This window comes from Manacus vitellinus, unplaced genomic scaffold (assembly GCF_001715985.3).
Source record: "Manacus vitellinus isolate BGI_N305 unplaced genomic scaffold, ASM171598v3 scaffold_32_pilon, whole genome shotgun sequence".
Classification (NCBI taxonomy): Eukaryota; Metazoa; Chordata; class Aves; order Passeriformes; family Pipridae; genus Manacus; species Manacus vitellinus.
The window spans coordinates 6,137,784-6,163,260 of NW_021940460.1; the positions used below are offsets into that span (position 1 = coordinate 6,137,784).

A 25,477-nucleotide genomic window follows, 5' to 3' on the forward strand; every position below is an offset into this window, starting at 1 on the left:
CTTATTGAGCTTTAGGCCTGGAGTAGAGGTGGAACAGGCCTTGGTGTGGAGCCAAAGAAAATGCAGTGGGATTTGGGAAGGGAAGCCATGTCAACACAGAGTTATTCCTGGAGGAGCCCATGAGCTTGGACATGCAGAGGAGGTCACTGGGAGCATCGTTCCCGGCGTGCCACGCTGGGGATCCTGCTGCAAGAGGAAAATTTAGGGGAAATTTTAGCATTCCCTCCAGGTTTGCTCTTCAGCTGCTTAAAAAAAATAAATAAATACTGTGCTGGGTTGTCCAAGAAACAGCCCAGTGTTTGGTTTCTCCTTGGCAATGGGAGATCCTGTTTGGGGATGTGATTCCCACAGAGCATTTCCCTGCAGGCACAGTTATTTTGTAAGTGGCCATAATAAAGTTAATTTTCACGTCAAACATCAGGGACAAAATGATGAGGAAACAGCCCCCTGAGATGAGCTCCAGGCTGACCAACCTGCCCTTCCTACCCCCCAAATCCGATGGCACTCACTGGAGAATTGGGCTGGGATTTTGGGAGGAGGGGAAGGACATTAACAAAGGGGGTGTCTAGACTTAATGACATGAAAACTGCAAACCTTAGCAAAACTGGGAAGGGTCTTGGAACAAGAAGAGATCAAAATAACTAATCCCCACTGGTACCTTCTCTCTTAACAGTAAAGACTTTGGAATTTTGAATGTATTTATTGATAAGCTCTAAAGGGGCTTTAAAGTTACATATTTTTATATTTATATATTTTAAAAATCCTCTTTACCCTGAATCTCTCTAAGGAGAGGAGTGAAATCTTTCCAAGCTGTTCATTTCTAAAGGCAGTGAGGAACAGAGACTTTAGACTGTGCTGTTAATAAACCTCTAAACCTTTCTGTGGTGGTAAACAAGGAGCTGAACGAGCTACTGAGTAACCACAGCCACACACAGACCCTGAGGTGTGTGTAAAACTGAAGGAGAGAAGTAAAAGCTGAGGATGAGCTGTGGTGGGGCCATTGTAGGAATCTCCTGTCTCTGAATTTTGGAGAATTTGGCAGCTCCAGTTCTGACCTGGGCTCTATCTGCATTATTCTGTGATCTGTCCCATCACATCTGTCACGTTTCGATGGTGAGTGTTGGGTTTTTGTAAAACAAAAGAAAGGAAAAGGAGAGGAAATTATTCAACCAGGCAGCATCAAAAAACTGCTAAAAGAGGTTTTTTAACTGCACTGGGGAAGCACAGCCCTGGCCTTGCTACTGGAATAAGTAGAAGTGTTTTTGCTCTGGGTCTGTGGTGCCTCTCCGTAGTTTAAATAAGGATCAGCTACAAAAGACACACTCAGGCACATACAGGTGTATTTTCACGTGCCCCCAGGTCCTGACACAGCCTTTGGACCAGCATTCCAAGCCCCCTGGGCATTGCTGTCCCACCACAGGCTGCTCACACAGCAAAGCAAAAGGGCCCCATTGGGGTGAATTGCAGAATTTCTGCAATTGCTCCCCAGAACACAGACCCAGCTAATTTTTTATTTTAATTTTTTTAAATCTTAACATGACTTTTGATATTCTCAGCCACAGCAGTGCCCTTCTGCCTCAGACCTCCCACAAAGCCCTTGATCCCAGTGATATCCCGTGGCTGGAATGGCAAGATTAATTTGAGCTCTGTGTACTCACTCCTTCCCTTTTATCCACTGGGAGTTTAGTCTTTCAGCATCAGTGGGTGTCCTCAGGTCCTGCACTAACAGAGATGAAAAAAGAGCAGTTCATTCTCATCTTCTCTGTTTTAGTCATCCTTATTATTATACAAATATTATATATATGTTATAGAATATAGGATATTCAACATATAATACATTATTATGTACACCTTAGCCAGATTCCTCATTTAAGCTAAATAATTATGTTTTCTGTCTCTGTTCCTCCTCTGAGGCTGGGGGGAGCTCGACCATTTAGTGAACATTATTTACTAACAGAGGACCTGCATTTGCAGCACTTGTTTGTATTTCTTCCCTCCATTTCCCAAATATCTATTCCAGTGTTTGACTGCCATCATTTGGAGCAGGGACTTTGAAAAAGCACTTATCTTTGATACCACCAGCATTTCAGGACAAGTCTTTCATCTCAGTATTTTACCTTTTTTTTTTTTTCTGGTGACTCATTATGTTCAATAATGTTTTGCTGGTATTTTCGTAAGTAGTTTTCTCACCAGGTATCCTATGAATTTCTTACTGTAATTCTTCACTCTATGAGGCTGCCTCTTCATTTTTCTTGAGCTATTCCCTTGCCCTGCAAGAAAGAGGCTCAACAGCCCAATTATCCTCCAGTACATGACACATTGGTGTCTCATGTCACGATTCGTGCAGCGCTTGAAAGAAATGTCATGAATTTTAAACCAAGAGGAAATCCCTTTCTTTTCATTCTGTTTGATCTAAACATCAATATTCCTGTTTATGGGATTTTTTTTTTTTCTGATCTGATTCCACACTGCATGTAAAATAGCTTTTAGTTGAGTGTGAGTGTGTATAAAGCAGCATCCTGCCAGTGTGTTATCAGGAGCTTAGTGCAGGGCTTTATTCCCAATCCTCTCATTACATTGGTCAAAACCCCAGCTGGGGGAAAAAAAAAAAAAAATCAGTGTTTTTCCCTATGGAATAACCTCATAAAACATCAGGATGAAACCAAGTGGGTGTAACTGATCCCCCACTAAAGCTCGTAGGGATTTGTAAGATCTTCCTCCAGAGATTTGGGGCCATTCTGTGGCCAACTTTATGGCAGGGCTACAAGTTGTTACAGCTGTTTGTTAACATAATATCCCCCTCATTTCCATGGGATGGCTCAGAATATCCACAGAACTGTTTGTCTTGAGTCATGTTTGGGGTTGGTTGGTTGGTTGGTTGGTTTCCCGAGGGACAGAAGGAACGTGGGCTGAGGCAGGAGAGCAAACCATCCCCCCAGGACAAGCCCAGGGCTGCTCTGACCTGGGGATTCAGGAGATTTCCTTTGATACATCAGCAGGGGGAAAAGTCCTAGTGAGAAATCCTCTTTTACTGGCTGGCAGAAATCATACACATACTCCAAGGGAAAAAAAAAAATCTGGAGCAGTATTGAAAGCAGCTCAAAACACACACACGAAAAAGAACTGCCCCAAAATTATCCCCATTCTCTTTTCATTATCTCCTTGGCTTTGCTGATTTAAAGCCACACCAGAAGTCCCACAAGATGATGGCAGACAGGCAGCATCACTCCAAGCAGGGGATATCCATGCTGGATAAAAGAAGGATCAACCCCTATTTTTTTAGCCATGCTATTAAATGGTTATCAGTTACACAGAGAGGTACTTTGTGCTTTATTTATATTTATTTATAGTGAGATCCCTCTATAAACAGCTGTGGTGCTCGAAGACTGCAGGACAAGAGTAATCTGGGTTTTTTAGGTGGGAAGGGCTTGCTACTGAGGCATCATCTTGGTTCCAGATGGGGCTGCTTCCAAAAAATTATGTGGCTGTACATATCACAGAGAAGTAGCTGCCAACACATGAACACCAAATTATTCTTTTTATAATAATAAATATACTTTTTCATTGATTTCTTTCCCAATGTTGGCAAAAAATTACCAGTACAGAGAAGCACCTCACATTAACAGCTGTTTTCTGCCCACATTCAGGTTAAATGAGACCTTGTAAAGGGCTAAGTATAGACTTTGTTGAATGACTGTGGGGGTGTGTTTGAGGTTTCAGCCAACCCAGCAAACCACAAACTGCCACTAACAGAAGTGCCACCACAGCAGAGAAATGTGTCCCCAAGGCACAGGAGAGTTTAATGAGAGCCCACATGTGTGGACATTATTGACCTGCCCACTGGAGCGTGGCCCCAGATCACTTAATAATAGCTTAGCACTGTAGGATCTGTCTTACATAAGGAAAAAAAAAACAAAATAACAACAAAAAAACCCCACAAACTAAACACCAAACCTCTTAAACAAGGAAAACCATTAAAACATCAGTTTTGTAACCTTTTTAAAAGCCTTCTAATTCTCCTACTATTGAGGACTGATCCCCCACCTAAGTTACTCCTGTCAGACCTTCAGGAGCTGTTTGCTCCTAGAAACTTTGAGCTATTTCGTAGTCTTAAAGCTTGTTTAACATAACTAACACTGTCTAAGTCAGGGCCCAACTCTTTGGGTGAGCAATGCTCAGATTCAGCCTGTCAATTTTGATTTAAAACCTGTGGCAGCTCAGGGTCCTGCCTTAGGCAAAGGGGATTTAGATCAGTTAGGTGACATAACTTTTCTCTCGCCAGTTTTAGGCTGGAAAGTTTTTTACCTGCATCTGCATGAAAAATAAAGGTTAAGTTAGAAGTTGCCCTGGCTTAGTCTGAGCTGCCAGAGTGAGGCTTTGCCCCTTGCAAAGCCAGGCTTAGCCCTGATGGAGGGTTTGATGGGCAGTGCTGAGCTCCCACAGCCCAGGGACTGACAGATGCTGTCCCAGCCCACGGCACAAGGGTGGACACAATGGACAGAACCTGCTGAGCTGCCCCACTCACTCACCTGGTGCTGTGTCCCAACATTTTCTTTGTGCCAGGGCTGCTGTCAGGATGATGGATCAGAATTACCCACAGGTCTCCCAGGTACTTAGGAGGTTAGTAAGAAATCAGTCGCTCATTTTAATGGTTCAGATATTGCCCAACTGCTGCACAAACCCACGTTTTTTAAGGATGAGGAATTAATTCATGCAGTGGCCATTTGGGCTTGTCCCATTCAAGCACTTTTTGGGAAGACTTGCTGTTTTCCTGGATCCCACAATGTCCCTTCGGCCTCTCCCTCCCACCTGGCTCCAGCCCACAGCAGTGACCACAGCCAGGACAAGCTTCTCTCTTCAGACATAAAATCCATGAGTAACACACACAGAGCAGATGAGCAGATTCTGGGGCATAAAGTAGGGGCTGGGGAGTGGGGAATTAATGTCCTTAAGTAGACTTTAGCAGTGCATAGCCTAGTTTAGGTGAAATTCAGGCATTTTGCTCACTGCATTACAGGCAGTCGGAGCAGGAAGGTTGCACTGGGCCATGTGAGCCTCTAAAGGGCTCAAAGATCTACAAAAAGAGCCTCAAAATTAGTTATTTCCTGTGGAGTATTCCCTGAAAACAAATAGTTCATGTGAAATGACTGTGATCCAAGGTGATCATCAAGGTGATCATCAAGGACTTTTGCACAGGAATTACATCCAGCTCCAATTTCAGTACCTGGTCCTGCCAAGGAGGCTCTGTGAAATCACCTCCCTTTCTGCCACAGCTAAAGTGCAAACTGGAACTGGGAAGAGAACCTGTTTTCCTAGTGTTTAGCCAAGCCTCTAGATGGAAGTTGCCTTTAATCCCAGCACTTATCTACATCCATTTCTTCCTTGTAATGAGATCTTCAAAGGAGGGGTAAGAACAATTTACTGCTAAACAGACCATAAAGGGTAATCCGGCATCACCAGGGGAACCCTAAAAGACATCTTTCACCTCTCCCAGCCTCCCCATCACAACCTGGTCAGGATTTGTGAGATGTTTCTGGTCTAAAAACAGTACCCAGGAGATTGTCTAAAAGGATAGCCTCTAAAAGGACAGCCTCCTTATTCCAGGGGTTTGCAGTGGCCCTAAGAAAGAACTCTGCACTCTTTCTGAATTATGGGTTTTGAACATGGTCTCCTTGTTTCTGGCCATTTTCTGTCAATTAACAGCCTTGAAATATCTCTCTGCTACACAACTGCACAGACACACTCCTGGCCTCTGCAGAATTGATTATCAGCCCCTGTTGAACATCCTACATGAATAACTCACGTTCTTGCTCTCTCCAGGAGCGGCCACGGAGCCCAAAGCGACGCCCCCACACAGAGACATCCCCTCACATTAACGTCCCTCTCCTTTCCTTCCTGCCACAGCTTGAAAGCCGTCCTGATGGGGAAGCCCCAGGACAACACCGTGGACTTGTCGGGCATCCCGCTGACGCTGAAGGACCTGGAGCGGGTGACGTCCTACCTGCAGCACAGCTCGGAGCACATCGACACGGTGGAGCTGTGCTTCACGGAGCTCACGGATGACATGCTGCTGCAGCTGCTGCCGGCGCTCTGCGGGCTCCCCCACCTCACCACCCTCTCCCTCAACGGCAACCGGCTCACCAAGGCCATCCTGCGGGACCTCACCGAGACCCTCAAGGACCCCAAGAAGTTCCCCAGCGTCACCTGGATCGACCTCGGCAACAACGTGGACATCTTCTCCTTGCCACAGCCCTTCCTGGTCAGCCTGAAGAGGCGGTGCCCGAAGCAAGGCAATTTGCCCACCATCCTGGAGTTTGGGGAGGGTCAGGTGAGCGATCTGGAGGATCAGGATGGCCTGGCTGAGAGCCAGGAGGACCTGCGAGCTGCACCAGGCAAGACTGACAGCACAGACTCGCAGCAGACGGACAGAACGGCCGAGGCCGGGGAGCTCCCAGACTCAGAACGAGGGGCTGGGACACCACAGACATGATGTCCAGCTCCGGGGCTCTTGGGTGAGTGTGCTGAGCAAGGATTACTTAAATCCAAGACCTCGGTGTTGGGGGTCCTGGCAGAGGGTTGGATCACACGGTGGGATCCTTTGGGGGCCCGGACTGCTGCCTCCCCCCTGTACCACGAATGTCGATGGTTTTCTTTTCAAAGAACAGGTAAAGGTGATCATGTTGAATATTTGTATTTTATAAAAGCTGCCCAGGTATTTTTGAGCATTAGTGATGTGCTGTGCTTTTGGTTCTCTCAAAAATGCATCTCCATGAGGGTCTTAGAAGAGCAGGAAAAAGGAGCAGGAAGGTGCCCAGACTGTGCAGGGAAGGGTTCCCTTTCCTTAGTGCTGGATCTGACCAGGCCCAGCTGCTCTCCCACACGTGATGGACAGACAGCAGTCACCCCAGAGGGGGCTGCCACTGAGATAAACCTTAACTCCTTTCCAGTCCTGACTTCAGGAGCTGGTATCTACTGAGATAAAACAAAAGTCTGGTCACACACTAACCAGGGATGTTTTTCTTAATATTGTGAGCCAGCCTGGAGGGAGAGCTTTGCTTTCCTGGTGTGGAGCTAAATCCCAGCCTGCAGTGTGCCTGGACCCCACCCTCACCCTCCAGCCTTACCAAAATCAGGCTGGCACTTGTGCCTGCCCAGTATTTATTCAGATGTAACAACCAGTTTCCCACCAGCTGTGCTGCTGTAATAACTCCAGAGCTTTTCATGTGGTTTCTGGAACTTGCACCAGCAATGCTGGGAGTATGTGATCCATTTTGGGGAGTGATGCACAAAACATGGAGTGCTCAGCTCAGGCTCATTACTGCTGCTGACAAGAGACCACAATACTGAAGGTTTTTAAAAGGAAAATCAATCCTGGGGTTCATCCCTCTGTCACTGCCACTGAGGGTTGGGCAGTCCCAGCCAGCTGGGATTTAAAGCTTCAGAAAGGCTTTGGGTCACTCAGCTGTGTCCTTTGCCCCCTGGACCAGAAGTGCTCTGTTTCTAAAACGTCCTTCTGTTTTTCTGTAAGAGACATGGGTTTGATTTTACTTTATTTTTGATGGAAAAGGGATCACCCCAGAGCAGCAGTGCTGGAATGTGCACCTTGGCTTTTGAACCAGAATTTCATTTGATCCTAAACCTTGGGGGAGGGCAGGAAACTGCGAAAAGCTTCCTCTCCCCTATGGACCAGACATGACTCCCTTTGCTGAGAGGGAGCCCCTTTCTTTGTTCCAAGCCCTTCCCAGCTCACAGATCATTCTCCTGGCTCCCAGCAGTGACTCTGGCTTTGCTTTTTCTGGGTGCAAACAGACTTTTGGTCGTGCCTTTGGCTCTGTCCATGTAACATCCCAGCACCTGGAAGCTTTTTCCAGAGGGGCTTCATGCTGCCAGTGGTTGTTCCTCCTCCGTTTGCAAGTAGGTAACTTAGAAGAAACTCTGTTACTTGTTTTAATACATTGGCAACATTCAGTATGATTTGCATGTATCCAAGCCTTTTTCCTTTTTTTTTTTTTTTTTTTTAATTCTAACTCTTTCCAACAGGCATGAAAAACCTTTGCAGTGAATAAACTGTTCTGTTTGAAATAAAGGAGCTATCCGTAATCAAAATAAATGACAATGTTTAATAAAGACCCAGCATTGATTTTTTTTTTCCTCTGTCCAGGTGGAATGCCCAGCAAAAACGAGAGGAGAGCTAAGAGCTCTGGTCTGGGTTCCTCAGGGGACTTTAAAAAAAAAGGGTCACTGGAGCTGGGCTGGAGAAATAAATAGCCCAGTTTATGGGCTGGATTCTTCAGGGTGGGCACAAGGTGGACACAGGAGCATCATGAAAGAAAGAGTTAAATTTTAAATATCACCAGTGTGTAAAATAATATGGGAGAAAGGAGTGATGAGAATGGTATAGTGCTCCACAGGGTATTTATCTCCAATACAAGTCTCAGTGCACTGAAGGAAAAGCCCTTTGCCCTGTGCAGATGTTGCACCACTTGAGCTGCCTCTGCTCCACAGGTGCTGAAAGCTGTGCCAGCACCTCTGTGCCCAGCAAGCATTCAGCCCCTCTGAGACAAGGAAAGAACTAGAAAGGGCCTTTCATCAATATATCTGTATATGCTGAAGGATGCACCAAATTACTTTCATAGAAAAAGGAAAAAAACAGAGCTCTAGTAGAGACAGTTACTGGTTATAAAAGCAAGAGGCTTTGGCTAATCAGTCCCTTCCTCACAGTGTGGATTAGTTCAATTATCCATTTAGTGCACTTCAGGATAATGATGATCCTGTGGGCTCAGTAAAGAGTGGGTTTTGTTTGTTGTTTTTTTGTGTTTTTTTTTTAAGAAAGCAGTGTGAGATGTTTCCCTTCTCAGCTCATCAGCATCAAAACAAGCTCGGGGCTCACTCTGTATATAATCAATGTTCCCTGTGCTGCTGCTTTGGGTTAGAAGCTTTTAAAAGGCCCTAGAAGAAGGATTCAAGGACTAAAAATCACTGCTGGTAGAATATTAAAGTTGGCTGAGGTCATTTCTTGTCAAAGAGGGGAGGAAATGGCCACCATAAAATAAAGAAGTCCATAAAACACCCCAGCCTGCTTTGGTTAGTTATCTCCACCAGCACCACAGTTCTGCCTGGGCATGAAACAAACTAGTCTGGGGGAGAAGATTTATGCCTTCAGCAACAAAAATGTAATTGGAAATCATTCTGCACAGATTGAGGAGCCCACAGCGAGGGGAATTGAAACAGCAGGCGAGGAAGGAGAGAGGAATGAGAGAGGCATGAAAGGGCTGGTGCCGCACGCTCCGGAGGGCTCGCTGCAGCTGGGTTATCTCTGAAGAGTTTGCACAAACCCTGTTCAGGTTTTGAAGGTGATTATTCATTTAAAATGAGGGTTATGCTCCTGAGGGACAGTTGGAAGCAGGCAAGAGGGCTGGGGAGGGTCATCCTCAAGCATGGAGCGTGTGGGAAAGCACAGAAGCAACAGAAAGCGCTGCTGGGGACGTCAAGAAGCTCAAAAATACTTTGGCCAAAAGCATTGCTGCTGCTCAGTAGCCCCTGGCAGAGGAGCAGAAGGCTGCAAATGTCAACCCAAAACTGCTGCAGAGGAAAGGCCAAAAAGTGACCCAAAAGACTAAGGGTACAGGGGGGGAGGCTACAGTGTGTGAGGGGGACACGGGGCTGTCCCAGGCAATGGCACCGCACCGGGTTATCCCAGTGCCACTGACTGTGCAGTCAGGCACAAAGGTTTTGGGGCTCTCCTGTGGCTCAGCACACCCCTTTTCAGCAGCAAGAGAGGAGGAGACTCCTGACCTTGTGCAAGGACCACTCATGTCCTCAGAAAGGCAGAGAGACTCCCATGTTCCATTAACTGGGTAGCCGCTATTGCCAAGGAAACTAATTGACCTTATTAGCAGTATTCATGGAATAAGGCTTATAAAGAGGGAAAAAAACAACTGACCTAACCTCTCCAGTGAAAAGTTCCTTGGAGAGAAACAGATTTAATCTCCCCCTGACCTCTCTGGTACATGGATGTCATCCTGTGATCCCTCTCCTCCTTCGCTCCAGGGGCAGCTGAGTTTTTATCTGCCTGGGGGCCGTGTTCCACCAGCAGACTGCACACAGCAAGAGGAGATGGTCTTTCCAGCTCTATTAAATGTCTTTAGCCTCAAATTCTGAAGGACAAACAGGAAACCAGATGTGTCACTCACAGTGCTCCAACAGCCTCCAGTGATGTGAGTCTCACAGCTCCAGCTTCATGGAATGCTCTCAAATGCTCAACAGCTGCCAGCAAAGGAGCTGATGACCCTGTGACACCAGGACCAGCCTTTCCTTCAGTGCCCTGGGGGAATAGAGGCCTTCTAAGGTGATGATGTGTGGAGTTAAAGGCTCAGTGGGGATTGCTCCCCTCCCTTACAGCACCCCATGGCCACTGATTTCAAGACACGGGGTTGCACACACCCAGGCAGCACATCGTGGCTGATACTTGTCACACAAAGCTGGCCAAAAAATAAGAAATACAACAGGTTTGGGTCACAGGGAGGAAAACTCCCAGCTGGGAGACTTTAAATGGGCAGAAGAGACAAAGAGAAATTTCAGTGCAGGGCTGGCTGTGAGGCTGCTCACTTATTTCACCTCTCTGTGACCCACACTCTGCTTGTACCAGAAAAGCTTCTCCACACAGGTGCAATCCCTTCCCCACCAGGACCAAGTCCTTCTCCCTGATGCCTACTCACATTTTCACCCATTTTGCTTACACCCATCATGCCCAGCTTTAAGATAATTCATCTTTTCCCCCCTCCCTCATCTTTCCTGCTCTTTATTCAGAGGAAAAAATCAAATACTGGGCACACAGGAGGGTGTCTGGACAGGGCAGGCAAATGGATTTGTCTGTACTTGCAAAAGGACTGGGCTTTGGACTGAGGTTTCCCTGATGCAGCCTCCTCCCTGCCTTAGAAACCCCAACTTGTGTAGTATTTATTTTCATTCTCTTCCAAGCCTTAAGAATAAAATACATATTTTCAGTGTGTGGAGGATTTCCCATGTGCTCCTCAGGATTGCAGAGCACTCCAGGGGAGAACTGAAATAGGAATTGAACTGGAGGAGGTAGTGGGTACGTGCTATTTTGGGGTTTTTTACATCCATATTTTTCAGCCTCTGGATTGTCAAGAAGCAGGTTTGTAGGAAATGGCTGGTTTGGGGGAACGGGTGACTGAATAATCAATCACAACTGCTGCAGAAGGTGGGGTTTCAATATGAAAGACACACTTTTCAAACAGGAAAAAGCTGACCTAGTTGAAAACCCAGCGAGCAGCAGGTCAGCTGATTTCTATCACCATTATAGATATTTATTGGAAAATGCAGCACTTAAGGAGCACAAAGAGGGCTGGGAAGGGACCAGGAAAGATTTCTACACTTGCCATGGTAGATGTTCAGTGAGGATCCTCCTGAGCAGAGCCTGCTGTTCCTGCTCTAAGGTAAGATCATCCCAAGCTGCCCCGAGTGAAGCTACCTCAAAATCTGATAGAGATCCCAATGTCCAAAATTTAGATATGCTGGACTGCCATTTTCCTGAGCAGACAGGTCCATCTGCCCTATATATGCCCCAGGGTGTCTCCTAAAATTATGAGTCAGGCCACACACAAAACTTTTCCACCTAAAACATAACACCTGGGGAGTGCTTTTGAAGCCTGTGAGCCATGTCACACCAAAACCCACAGGAATACTCTGGTTATTGTGAAGAAAATCAACTCTGCTTCAGCTGGTTAAATTGAGAAGAAACCAGCAGGAGCTAAAAGAAGATGTTTGCAGGATGCAGTTTTCCCCTGGAGAAGGTGGCTCTGGAGAGGGTTACAGGGGAGAAAGGTGAGACCTGGACAAATCTCACCCACAACAGCTGGGACTAAAAAACTGACCATGTAAAAACCCAGGAGAAGTTTAGGTTAAAACTTTCAGCAGTTCCCATGCTACCTTCAAGTCTGGTATTTTTTCCCCTTACTAATAGAAGGAAAAGTCCTGGCTAGGGGAATCTTCTGCATTATTTATTGGCAGCTCATGCCAGTGTGTTTAACATGGGCCCTTGAGATAGAAAATAGCCTGCTCGAGCTCAGCTGATAGGGGAAATGTGTACAGCAGCATCTGGAAAAGTAATGGAAGTATTATCCCTCAAGGACTACCTGCTTTACATACAAAACACTTACCAAGCACAGTCAGAAACCTGAGGGGGTTTAGCTCTTGCTGATCACGGAGCTCAACCAAAATTACACTGCAGTTGGGATGTGTCTAATCCTTGGTGCAATCATTTTCCTTGGTGGAGGGATAAGGCCAATGACAAAATACTCCAGGGTCCAGGAAAAAAGTGCCAGATACCAAATCCTGAGCACCAAGAAGAACCAGCCTCCCAGGAGCAGGGATGGATGGATCAGGCCATCAGTTATCTCCCACATTTCAGTGAGCAAATACTCCGCCCAGTTGCGAAATTTCCCTTTTACCACAACCAAATTAACAAAAAGCAGCCAATGGATCCGATTGGTTTGATGTTTATGGCAATGCTGCAGGTCTTGGCCAGGATCAGGGCTCTCCCTACCAACCCAAACCATTCTGTGATCTATGTTTCTATAAAATATTAGCACTGAATTTGTTCACAAGGACAAACACAAGAGCTTTGCTCACTGGAAAGGACGGGAGGAACCCTGGATCCCAAGGTATTTAGGGACACAGTGCCAGCTTTTTACTTGTAAACTGCATAAGCCCATGGCTCAATTACTCCTGATGGATGGGGAATTGGAGGTGCTTTGTTTATAGTCCCTTCTGGCAGTTTTGGGCTTGCACTTTCTATCTTCTCCCTTGTAAATATGCAGAGACACAGCAGTTTTTAACTTCAGCTTAGTTTACAGTTTTACATAAAATTGAAGACCTGATTTCATGGAGTCAGAAAAGATGCAGCCCGTTCACCACCCCCTTTAATTATATGTGCAGTTTTCTGAGTTTTCTTCTGAATCCTAATAGCTTATTGATTCTGTAGCTTCTGTGCCATCTTTCTTCTTTGCTTTTTTATTAACTCAGCCTGAGGAGAAAATAAACCTGTGGAGACTGTGAAACATCCTTAAAGGAGGGTTGGTTTAGCTGTATCTGGTGAGGTGGAATGAGCAATCCACTGCCAGTGAGCCTGTTGCATGTGGCATCTCTCAGTGAGTTGTTAGTGGAAGCAGAAATAGCTTTAAGGTTTACAAAAGCAAAGCACAAGGAGGAGAGAAAGATCAATATATAACTCACAGCAGATTTGGCCCCTGCATTTATCACTGGTTGTTTCTAGGTATGTGCTGTGAGGATGCTCTATTTTTGCCTCTCCCCGTGGCTCCTGGGCTACCTGTCAGCTCTGTCCTTCCTCCAGGGGAAACCAAAGTTGTCCTGGACTTGTGGAAACCTTTGTGGAGGTGCTCTGTGATTAGGATTTTGCATGGCAAGCAGCAGCAGGGGCAGCAATGCTAAACACGACATAAAAACATGTGATTAAACCTCAAAGCACCTCATTACAGACATGTCTGTATAAACTCCTGGAATATACTCCTGTATAAACTCCTAGATATATAGAGACTCAGGTATATGTGGAAAACTGTAAGATAAAGAAGGGACATTGGCTATAACAAATATGGAGAATCCAGCTGCATCACCACAGGAATGATCCTCTCTTTTCCTCTTTGGCAGCTGCTCCTTGTCTTGCTGCTACCTCCAGGAAAGCCCTGCAATCCCAGCTTGCTTATAGAAATTAAATATAAGGCAGTAAAGAATCAATCTCTGTGCATCACGCTCTGGTACCTGCTACCCCAGCTCTTACCAAACTCCTGGGGAATCCTGCAGGTAGAGATGCAGGCAGAAAAATCCCAGAGGTGGACAGGATTCAAACACACAACATAAAAGGCAGCAGCTCCAGGCTGTGTGCCTTTATACATCACTTTCCAAGAGGAGGAGAACTTCGCCATTATTTTTTTTTTTTTGCTTTATTTCATCTCCTTCACTGTGCCCACCTGCTTGTTAAATTATGAATTTAAAGGCTCAGTATTTTCCCAAGTGCTCTGGGGGAAGCTGTGCTTTCCTGCAGGCTCAGAGCTCCCCTCCACCCCATGCACTGAAACAGCACAGTGCTGGGGGCTGCAATGCAAACCTTGTCCTTTTTTGTGCCCCTCACTTGCCTTCCCTTGCCATGAAAACCCACCAACTACGTTCAGGGAAGGATAAAAAAAAAAAGGATAATCAGGCAAATTATAAAAGGGAGATTTTCAAAAGAACAAAGCACCTACTTCTCCCTTCCAAGCAACTGAAGAAGAGGCTTTGCAGCTGAGCTTAGAGCCAACTGGGTGATACACATTTTCCCAAAAACTGGCAAAAGTTACTGTAAAAAACACTCCATTGTTCAGCCAGGAAAAAAAGAACCAAACAAAACGCCCCCAAAATCCCCAACAAGAAACAAAACAAAGCAGTAGAACAGCTTAAAGCATTGCAACACTTCAGGACATGCAAGCTCCATTTCTTACAAGTTCTCTTTCACTCCAGCTCATTTCTAGAGCTCAGGTCCAACCTCAGCTCACATCTGGCCCATCCAATGAATTGGGGGCATGGGAAGATGTCTGCAATGAGCTAAATGAACCAATTCCCAGCATCCCTGGGAGAAAACTCAGCTTTCCCACCCCAGAGGTAGCTCAACTCAGTCTTCTCTGCCTCTCTCACTGGAACTGTCCTCGTTCCTGCTCATTAACCTGAGTGGATATTGCTCCTTTAAGTGATAATACTAATTAGGAAGTGGTAGAAGGCAGGGTCAATTTTCCTCACACCTACACAACAGGCAGCACACACACACCGTGGAACTGCAGCTGGAATTTAGGAGCTTTCCATGTAAATCCCATCTCACAGACCAATCTGAGCAGCCCAGGTTTGAGTGTCAGCAACGTCACACCCCCCTGGTCCAACCCCCCCAGATTCAGCACAGCTCACATAAAGGGGATTAAAGCAACATTTGCAGATGGTAACTGCCCAGCAACTGGTAATTCCTGATAGCAAGTAAGCTCCAGAGCAGGACATTTCGGAAGCAATGCCATGTACCCACAAAAACCATATCCTGGGCTGTACAACTCTTACATATGTAAGTGTCTAAAGTTCTCTTATCTTGCCCTTATTTTAATGTGTCTTCCTTTAAATCATCTGGGTTTTTTCCCCTGTACCTCCAAGCTCACCAAAACTCTTCCAAAGTAACAGGCACCAACAGGCTCCCCTTGAAATCCCTCCCTGCACCAGGATCATATTTTCCCACGACCACCACTTATTTCCTTCTCCCTCTTTAACTTTAAGGAAAACCTCAAGGGTTTGATTAGACACCAGCTTCTCTGGGAAATCATAATTTTTCCTACCTGAATTTCCTCTTCTAGTGGATGTAGGTACCACCTCTTCTTCCTCTTGCAACTGGGACCTTCTGCATGCCAGTCTAACAGATTCAAAGGCTTCTTGCTTGTTCATCCATCAGAAATGCAGCTTTTTCTCACCTGCCTCCAAAACCACCCAGCACTGCCCAGGAGTTTGCCCTTTCATCCTGAGAGCAGCAAGAGGACTTAAATAAGCATAATATTATTTTTATAAAGAGAAAGACAGAACCCCAACTCCTCGCCCTGTGCCTGAGGTGTCAGGGGGAGCATAAAATGGAAGGTGGACGTTTAGAACAAGATGGATGTGAAGAGCCTCACCTGGGGCCCCTAACGAGCACCAGCTTCTCCTCGTTAAGGGTCAGCCCTGCAGCAGTCTGTGAGCAGCCTCCAGGCTTTTTCTAAGACTATTCAAGCTCTGTTCAACACAGATTGGACAACCCCTTCTTGCAAAGACCTGCAGACCTTGCTTTTTAACAGGTGATCAGATTATCAAGGGCTGTGGGGGGCGATTAGAGAAGTTTCAAGGCTGATTGGATGCAACTGTAAGCCCTGAGATCAGCAGCAAGAAGTGCCTGGGAAAGATGAACCCACGGGCTTCAGTGAAAAAGTCTCTGCTGCATCTGACAGCTTTTGTTGTTCCAATTCTGCACAAATATCCCCTCTGAACTGACCAAAAATCCACATCCATGATGACTGGGCTCCTGAAGGTGCTCCGGAGAGAAAAAGTTTTCCCAAGTACAATGTAACTTTACTGCCATTTTCTACTTCTCTTTATCCATTTTCCACTTCTCTTTATCCATTTTCCTCTAAAGTCCAGACTCTCAAATTTCTTCCCCATAGTTCATATGTCCCCTCTGCAAACCCAGTGACCTCAACCTGCTGCTCCTTTGAAGAGAGGAGTTCCCTTGAAAGCAGTTCCCTCCTCTATCTACCTGCCTCTGCACCAGAAACTCTCTCCAAAGGCACAAGTTAATGGGTCTTCACACAACCACTAAAAAAACCAACTCCTAAAATGGGCTGAACTTCACCAAGAGCCACCCAGAGCAGGGGCAGCCATCAGACCAGAGCTGTTCCTTCATCACAACAGTTCTTCAACCAATTTTGGTGTCATTCCTGTTCCCTCAGCCCTGCTCTCCTCCCTGAAAACCCTTCTTTTTCCTCAGCTTTAGCCTCGGAGCTGCTACTCTGCTTCCAAGTGACACTGTGTCGCTGTCATCTCCGAAGACTTTTTTGAAGCATAAAAGCAGTACCTCTGAAATCCCTTCTCCTTGATGCAGCCTCCAGTTTTGGAGCACAAACAGCCTGGCCCTGACACTAAAGCTTTGTCTCACCTCCTGCAAACACAGAGCACCTTCCTCCCCAGTGCAGCAGCAAACAGGCCAGTTGGGAGCTGACTGGATACACATCAAATCCAACTCAAAGTGCAGGTACCTTGGTACAGTGTCTTCCCGTGACCTGCTGAATTCGCTGCACATTTCAAAGCTCCCAGTTTGCTCCTTGCTTTGAAACAATTCTCATCACCTTCCCAGCAGGTATCCCAGGTATTTTACATCCCAAGGAGCAGCTGGCACAAAGATTTTATTATTTATTGCTATGGTTGAAAGTAATAAATATCTGATTTGACACAGTTAAGTAAAATTGCTTTATCCAACGACTGACTAAATTTGCCTTCCCTCTTCTCATCCCCCCCCAGCAAGACTCCAAGCTCCAGTTTTTCATCTGTAATGGGGAGGTAATCTGGAATCAAGATTACCTGATGGAGACACAGGAGATTTAACATTATATTAAACATTTCATCTGCTGTTGTGGGCTGCATTAAACAACTGTACACGGTCACTGATCACCTGAACACCAGTATTGCACTTGCTGTCAGATAAAGCCTCTGATAACCAAATTATTATCAGAAGTATTTGATACCACTCTTACCTTGACTCAGGTATTTATTAGTAGAATTTAAGCTGTTTATAAAAATTTATTATTTTTTATTATGGGTGATAATAGAGTTAGCAGGAAGTTTGTCTCTGAATGTGCTATTAAACCTCAAACCTGTTCCACCGTTCTGTTAATAACAGTGCCTGACACAACCCCACACCAACAAAACATCACATGCTGTTTGCATGTGTACAAAACCCAAGAAAAACAAAGAAAATCAAACCTGCAGACACTGTCCTACACAGTCTGGGAAAGCACAAGCAAAGGAGTAATTCAAAAATCAAAGTGATAAAGAAAACCAAGGAGAGATCACCAGCAAGCCACAGGCAGCTTTAGAAATATCGATCATTTTTTGTTTAGAGTTCGTGCTGCAGCTGTGCCACACAATTATTTTACCACAAATCATTACAAATAAAAAACTTGTTATGGGAAAAACAAACAAACAAACAAAAAATCTAAGCATTGACTTGCAAAAACTGACAGGAAGTCCACAAAAAGAAAAGAAAGCACGCACAGGAAAAGTCGTGATTATTGGAGATGAAAGTTTTAACGTCTCCATTTGATTAAAACAGCAGGGATTTCAAATTCAGGCTCCATAATGTGATTTTCTCATTTGTATTTTGTTCAGGTTTCAGTTCCACACAGGTGCTGGGCTGGAGGCTGTTTATTGACTCCAGCTGAGTTGAAGCTCAACACCCACCACTGAGGAGGCACAGCCGGGCTGGCAAGTCCTGAGGCTGCTGGAGAGAACCATTTTTCATACAGCATTTTTATTAAGTTTTAACTCCTTTGGCTCCTCATCCCCCTGTTTACTCCTGCTCTCTGTGTCACTGCTGTCTGCTCAGACCAGGAACACTTTGGGGCTGGAACCATCACTGCAACAGGTTTGCACAGCAGCAAAAACAGAGCCTTTGCTGGTCCAACACTAAGCAACATTAATTAGCAACTAATTAGCCAGTGACATTTTCACTGTGTGAGGGATTCTCTGCGTGGTAATGGAAGTTGAAAATCTTACTAGACAACTGGGAAGGAACCAGCAATAAAACCATGTTTCCCTAATCAATCATCTTCCAACACTGTAAAATCTCTCAATAAACACTCTGAGCTTGGTCACTGCCCCACCTTGTGGGCTCAAGCAGGACAGATGTTATTTCTCCTGTGAATTTAGAGTACAGGAGCACAAAATGCTGATGTTCTTCAAGTATGTCCTCCTGCCATGCTCTAAATCAAATCCCACTTGTAAAATTCTTACCATGTTAAGCAGTACCAGGATCAGTTTATAACACTTGGGTTAAAATTGATTTCAAGTGTAAAATTAAGGCACTAAATTACATAAACTGACAAAATAAGGTGAATGTCCTACCAGGCCATTAAATGATGTGTTAACCTTGTCCTTCTTTACAGGAACATGTGAAATGTGCTTAAGCTCTCACAGCACAGGGTCAGTTGGGTGCTAGGAACATTGCTGAGCCTGAGGAAGGCCAAAGACTCCCTTGAGTGTTTTGAGCCCTCGCTCTTTGCTCAGAGTTGCTGCCTGAGGCATCTGAGAAATCATCACAAAGCATTTGCCAAGGTGGCACCTGGATGAAAACAAACCTGTAACACTTCTCCTGCATGACACTAATACCATCTTAATTGTTCCTTGCTGGAAAACAGCAGCTCCTTTGTGCCTCAGTTCTTTCACTAATGTGAAATGAGGGAGACAAGAGCTGCAAGATTAACTGCTCTTCCATCTGGCTTCAGGAGAAAAGTAGTGAAGTTTCCAAATTAAGGACTTATTTCATTACAAAAAGCTGAGATACACAGGATATCCCTTCCTCCCTTCTAATTCAGCAGAGCCAGAACTGCCTCAGCTGAAATGGCAGCCAGCAAGAGAAAAAACTCCTCAGATTTCCATTAATAGCTGGGATATATTAATGATAGTAATTTATAGGTTTGCATGAGTGATTTTAATACTGATGTAGATACAATGGCTTTATAATACTAATCAAGAAATAATGATAACCAGCATTTATGTTAAATGTGAAGCTTGTGCTTTACAGTGAGGAAACAGAGACCAGCAGCCACATCCCCTGTCAGCATCAAGGCCACACCACTGCTGCCTCCTCCTCCTCCATCAGGTCCAGTCACAGCATGAATTTTGGGGATAACATATAATCAGTGTGTTTTCTCTCACAAATTACCCCATGACATTGCCATCTCTCTGATTGCTAAAAGCTGTCACTCGGCCATTCTTCACTTCACTGCATATTTTATTTCTGCTTTAATCCTTTCGTCTATTTTAGATTTATTTGTGGTTGTTGGCTGTTGTTAAGTGCCAAGGGACTCCTGCCAACTGTTCTTTTAAAACTTAGAAAATCTAAATTAATTGTGTTTGAAAACCAGGGGTTTTTGTCTGTTGCTTGTTCCACAACACTAAATTTTGTGTGCTCCGAATGTAATCAAAACAGAATGGGTTTTTTTCCCCTCCCCTGAAGGACTGTAAGAAAAACAGTAAAATTATCTGTGCCCCCATGTAACATCACAGTAGTATGTTCAGGGTATCTATTTTGTTTGAAAGGCACCATATTCTAACAGAAATAACACTTTTTCCATTCATTTATCTTAGAAAAAAATCCAGCCTGTTGGAGGATCCCTGCTGAGGAACTCTGGTTTTGATTAAAACAATAAACAAGTCCTGCTGAAATGAAACTCATGAATAGTTAACTCTAACAGATACCAACTTGTAACCTCAAAAAACCCTGATAAATTATGTCCTGTTTACTTAAGTTTTCCCAGATCAACTCTGCTCTTTTTTAATGAGACAATTCTGACACACACTGGAAAGCAAGAACAATTATAAAAACGAGCTGCAGCAAACATTTCTTGAGCAACTTAAGCACCACACTGAACAGTCAAGCAACAATTTGCTTAGTTGTTTGTTGCCTGAGGGTACGTGGCTACTCTTAACTCCATGATCATTCATGGCCTACAGATTCTGGTTTTCAAAAGAGATGCATCCCTTGTGCTTTCTGAAAGCTTTAAAACCCTTTTTATTTCCAATGCATGTTACATGAGATAAGAAATGTCAGCATGTTCTAATACACAAGCTCTTAAAATCAGGCAAAAAGTTTTGTTTCCTTAAACACTGGGAACAGAATGTAACTCTACTTTAAGATTTTAATTAAACATTGGAGTAACCTGTTCTTCATACTGCTCAAATACCTTCAGATAAAAAGAAACTAATTAATCCCATACAAGTTTTACATACTCCATTACCCAGATTGAATGTTTTTATTAAACCCTGTATGTATTAGTCGTGATTCTGGGAAAAATCCAGACTAATTTACCTGCATCAGGCACCCTACTGCTTTCTGACATTTCTCTGAAAACCTGTTTTTCAGAGCACTTAACTCTTGACTTTTCAGTAAGAGCAACCTCTGTGAAATCCTACATTCTATATATTTTGCACCCCAGACAGCAGAGCCCACCTGTGCTACTGGAGGGACAGGGACACTGCCCTGTGATGCCACCAGGGCAGCCCCAAGTCACAGCATCTTCTTCCAGTCAGGAAATAATTAAAACATTCAGGTCTTTACCTGAACTACACAGGGAAGTGCAATCACAGCTTGGGCAGTCCCTGAAGTCTTATATGTGATCCAGGGCTGGAATAATATTTATGTTCTGCTGTCACTTCTTTCTTTGTCCCACCCTAAGCTCACAGCTACTGCTTTTATGGGCCAGAAGTCCCTGGGTGAAACTGTACCCCTGCTTTTAGTTTTATGACAACCTGATCTGTTCACTTTAGTTACTACAGCAAAAATATTGCCCATCACATTTTGATTGAAAACTACCATTCTGACTGTTTTGTTGGCTGTCCTGAATGGCTTTTTCCCAGCCATTTTCCCAGTAAAATTTCCACCACTTTCAAACCAGGTAACAAGATACCTTCTACCAGCTGCACAGCTGACACTGCTGTTAACCTTCTTGGCACAGAATGAGCATGTGCTCATGAGGTATTAGTTAAATTATGATGCTTAATTTAAAGTTTGAGGCCAAAATAATGAAGAAGCAGCGACCCTGGAAACAAGCTACAGAAATAGCTGCATTTACTTAATGCAGTAGTGATGAAAACAGACCCAGTGTTTTTTTGAAAGAGATCACTTTAATGTTTGTGTAATCAGGACAGTGTAACCATTGTCATTTCTTAGCACCTTCAGACAGAAAACCACTGTGTCTACAAACACCAGTCCCCAAGCTCACGTGGTTTGTTGGATTCCTTCCTCCCCAGACCAGCTGTTTGCACCATCACCACCTGTAACAGAGCAGCAGGGTTAAGGTAACCACTCCACACCATCATTAACTCATTTGTTCATGCAGGAGATATCATCAGAAAACCTTTGCTCACCACCAGTCACTCTGCCGGTAATTCCAGCAATTTTTGGTTTGTTTCATCACATGATATCTTTGGGTAAATTGATACACTTCTGGCAGAAGCAACACCTTTGTCCCTTTGCTCTACATAGTGCTGTCAGCAAAACTGCAGCGCAGGAGAGCTGCTCTTACACCTCTACTGCCTCTATTTTAGTCTAAGAAAGTGGTTTTTTGGCCTAGAACTTCATTAATTATACATTTAGAGCTAAGAATATGCAGAAACACGTTCCTGAGACTGCAGCCATGTTAAACTAAGAGCACACTAACCATTAAACTCACCCAGGAGACTCTCCTGCTCTGCTGTCTCACCACCTTCCATAGGGCTTGTGAAGAGCTGTAACATCAATGGATGGACATTAGTAACAACCAGCACATGGCAGCACAGACCTGCAAGCTATACCTAAATACAGAGTTATCAAGAATAAGTATCAGGCTTTAAACTATAAAGAAGAGACGAGGGAAAGCAGATTGAGTCAAGCTGACAAAACACACCTATCAAGTTCCTTACAGCCTATGAAGCTCATTCATTCTCAAATTATATTTCCCCTGGCATAAAGCTCTATGTGTTCCAGTGAAATTCATTTCTTACCTTCAGATTTGGGCCATCCCAGAAGAGCAACCTGGCCCCATCCTGTTGTGTCACATCTATCTGAAAAGACCAGGCTCTGCAGGTCAAGTGGAACAGATGGGACACAAAGCTTGGTTAAACATTTCAAGAGCGCTTTTCACAGACAGCAAAGCAGAAATAAAAGTTGCCTGATTAGTTTTAGAAGACAGATTTCTGCATGTCTGTAGCTGTATTTCAGACAGTAAGAAGGGTATCGTCAGTTCTCGCATCTGACGGCACTTCCTATTCAGGGTTATCATCATCAACAGCCAGCAGCTTCTGCACCCCATCCTTTACAAAACAGGTTGTACAATTTCCCCTTTGTGTATAAGAGGCTTTAACTCTTTAACTTGTGGGTACACGAATTTTTATTTAGCTTGCTTTAAGGTGTAATTGTTACAGATTATTTTCGACTATTAGCGTTAAGTAAAGGCCTGGAACTTAACAGCTTGTGCATTTTAATAGAAAAAAAAAAATTAACTTACTCTTTACTTCAAGTCATCTTCCTGCTGTGGGGATAAAAGAGAAGTATTATTAGAATACTTTTCAGCAGTAATTTTAGATTTTAAGTATAAAGTTGGTTTATACAGGAAAAAAAAAAAATAAACCCCCCCACCAAAACCAGACCCTCATGACCAACACTCTGCTTTTAATTCCAGTTGTGTTTCTGTTGCTATTAATCACCGAAATATTTACATCAGAAAGGTTGTAGTAGTCGACAATCCTCTCTAAATTGTTTTTAGTGAGGAAATTTATACCTAAATTTAGAATAGTATATAAATGCAGCTTGCCAGACTGCATTTACCACTAGGGCAATTTTCAAAAACTGAAATTGCAGATATTCCAATTCTGAGTTTGTAATGTCTGTTGTGCAGAAAGGGTCTGGCACATCGAAAACCAAATAAAAACAGAGACTTATTCCCTGAAACAGCGCCATAAAAATCCACGGAGGGCACTGACTGCCGCGCACCCACCACAGCAGCGTTACCCCCAGAGCCCTCACGGAGCTCCGGGTAGTGATTTCCAGCCCCTCCTCCCGCCCGGCGGTACCTCACACACACACACAGTGCCCTCCCAGGGCCCCGACCGGGCCAAGCACCTCCTGACTTACCGAGAAGGTACATCCGCAGCTCCGGCGTGTCCCGGCCCCGATGTCGCCTCCATGGCTGCCTGAACGGATAGCGGCCTCAGGCGCCACGCTCCCCACCCCCCCGTACAATGGTCCGGCCCAGCCCACGCGGCCCAGCGAGGCACGGCGGCCGCCACCACTGCAGAGAGCGGGGAGGGGGGCCCTCCCTTCAGCCTGCTCAATGTTAAGGGCGCCTCGACCTACACGCCGGGCCACCGCCTCCCCCTGCCCGCCCAGCCGGCCCCCACCTGGGCCCCAAGCCCGAGCTGCAGGTCACGCGCAGCACCTTCACTCCACCAGGCGCATGGATCGAAAGGGCGGGAAGCCTCCAAGCGGCTGCTTATAAAGGCTTGGGACGTACCACCCCGCGGCGGGGGGGTGGGCTGGGCCACTCCTGCAGCCAGGCGGGGGTGCGCCGAGGCTTCCATTTCCTTCCGCGGGGCCAGGAGGGAACGTGGCGGGAGGAGCCTTGAGGTCCCCTCAGCCTCTAAAACCCGGCTTTAGGCACCACCTCGGCGCGCGGGAGAGCTGCCTTCAGCACGAGTGGGCAGGGACCTGGCCAGGCACAGCCCCACGTGCGGCAGCCAAGGCAGCACCAGCCCTTGGCGATCCGGCAGGACTGGAGCGGTCACAGTGATTCCAGACAACTTTTAATTTAGAACAGAACGGCTGTTAAAATAAAAGTTCTGTTCTCTTCACTTTATGCCATCTTGAACTGAAAATAAGGGGGTTTTGCTTTCCTTTTCCCTGTCAGGCACATCCCAACACCTTAGAAACAAACACAAACCCACCACCCTGTCAACGCCACATGTTCATTCTGCCTGAAGAACTATTTATCAAAAATACACCTTTTCAAAACAAAATCCTCCTACAAGAAGGACTACTGTGCTCCTATAATTAAAATTCAGACCAGTTTTTCCTCTGAGACACAGATCCATCCAGCAAGAGCCAAAGCCAAGATTCTCCTTGCAATTTTCAACATAAGTTCATTTCAGTAAACTGCACAGGTATCTCAGTGTCAGAACATTAATTTCTGCATCAAATTCTTGCAGGTGATTAATATTTGAGAATTCAGTGAAAAATCAAGAACATATTAGGTAAGGGCAAAACTTAGAACACAATTCTCTTTGCAATCTCTCCCCAGATCAAATAGATTTAACTTAAAATGTTGAGGAAAAAGCATTCGCTGAAGATTCAGTGCTCATTTTTTAATTATCAAATTCCCAGCAGCTCTTGTTCACATAACTAAGGAAGACCAAAGCTGGAAAGAATTCCTGGTATCAGCAAACACTTTTCAAGGCTCCTTTGTACATCATCAAAATGCAAACACTCAATTACAAAACCCTCTCTGTAGGTTCCCTCAACAGTAAACCCCTATTTTACGTACCTTCAACAGTAAACCTCTATTTTTCTTGCAGCTAAGCTACTGTGGTCTCAATAGCACATGTAACCCCCCCCAAATCATAAATACAATAGACCTGAATAATACAGAGGCACTTTTAAGGCACTGTTTAGGACAACCTGGAAGGCAGAACTGGTGTTCAAGGTGCCTCTTTCTCAACAAAAGGCCTGTGCCTACATGGCTGTTCTTTGATTTCACACATCTATTAGTTCAGATCTTTTCTATCAGATTCTCTATTCCCATTCCCAGTTAATTTATCCATCACCAGGCCCAAGTTATGAGTATTTACATGGAAACATAGTGGGGCACAAACCAGCTGCTGATCTTAAAAGACGTGCAAGGGTTCCCATCAAGGCAGAAGCCTGACTTCACAGACCAGTGGTATGATTCCCATCTACCACCTCCTTTCAGAAAAAGGAAAGGTCACAATGGCTTTAAAGCAGTAACACAACACAAGGTTTACTGGCAAAAAGACACTGGTTAAATAAACTTTATCAGGATCTTGAGAAATGGGTATGGTATAGGTATGGTTCTCTTGGAAAGCTTTGGGAAGGATATTAATGAAAGCACACGTTTAAAATGAGTTATTACAGTGA

The 25,477-nt window shown here is 44.9% G+C and overlaps 1 protein-coding gene, 2 long non-coding RNA genes and 2 other non-coding genes across 6 annotated transcripts in view; 1 reads left to right on the top strand and 4 right to left on the bottom strand.

Annotated features, from left to right (window-relative positions):
• Positions 1-9,215, top strand: part of LRRC75A (leucine rich repeat containing 75A) — a 70,504-nt gene extending 61,289 nt beyond the window's left edge. Inside the window, exons 4-5 of one of the 2 annotated variants that reach the window (XM_029961389.1) lie at positions 5,905-6,512; positions 9,198-9,215. In XM_029961389.1, coding sequence (XP_029817249.1) covers positions 5,905-6,490 — 586 coding nt within the window. In that variant the 3' untranslated portion in view covers positions 6,491-6,512; positions 9,198-9,215. Of the gene's footprint in view, positions 1-5,904; positions 8,029-9,197 lie in introns of those variants that run through there. The other variant, XM_029961388.1, reaches the window with a different exon arrangement.
• Positions 25-15,487, bottom strand: LOC108640419. The gene is made up of 3 exons (XR_001921170.1): positions 15,387-15,487; positions 1,659-1,722; positions 25-186 (listed from the first exon to the last, which is right to left on the bottom strand). It is a non-coding gene; the product is annotated as an uncharacterized LOC108640419 (long non-coding RNA).
• A 5,967-nt stretch (positions 15,488-21,454) lies between these two features.
• Positions 21,455-23,779, bottom strand: LOC108640384. The gene is made up of 5 exons (XR_001921134.2): positions 23,462-23,779; positions 22,836-22,859; positions 22,333-22,408; positions 22,023-22,077; positions 21,455-21,624 (listed from the first exon to the last, which is right to left on the bottom strand). It is a non-coding gene; the product is annotated as an uncharacterized LOC108640384 (long non-coding RNA).
• On the bottom strand, positions 21,697-21,769 carry LOC112841189. Its single transcript, XR_003212815.1, has one exon. It is a non-coding gene; the product is annotated as a small nucleolar RNA SNORD65 (small nucleolar RNA).
• LOC112841194 lies at positions 22,544-22,617 on the bottom strand. The gene has a single exon (XR_003212820.1). It is a non-coding gene; the product is annotated as a small nucleolar RNA SNORD49 (small nucleolar RNA).
• Positions 23,780-25,477: the final 1,698 nt, after the last annotated feature.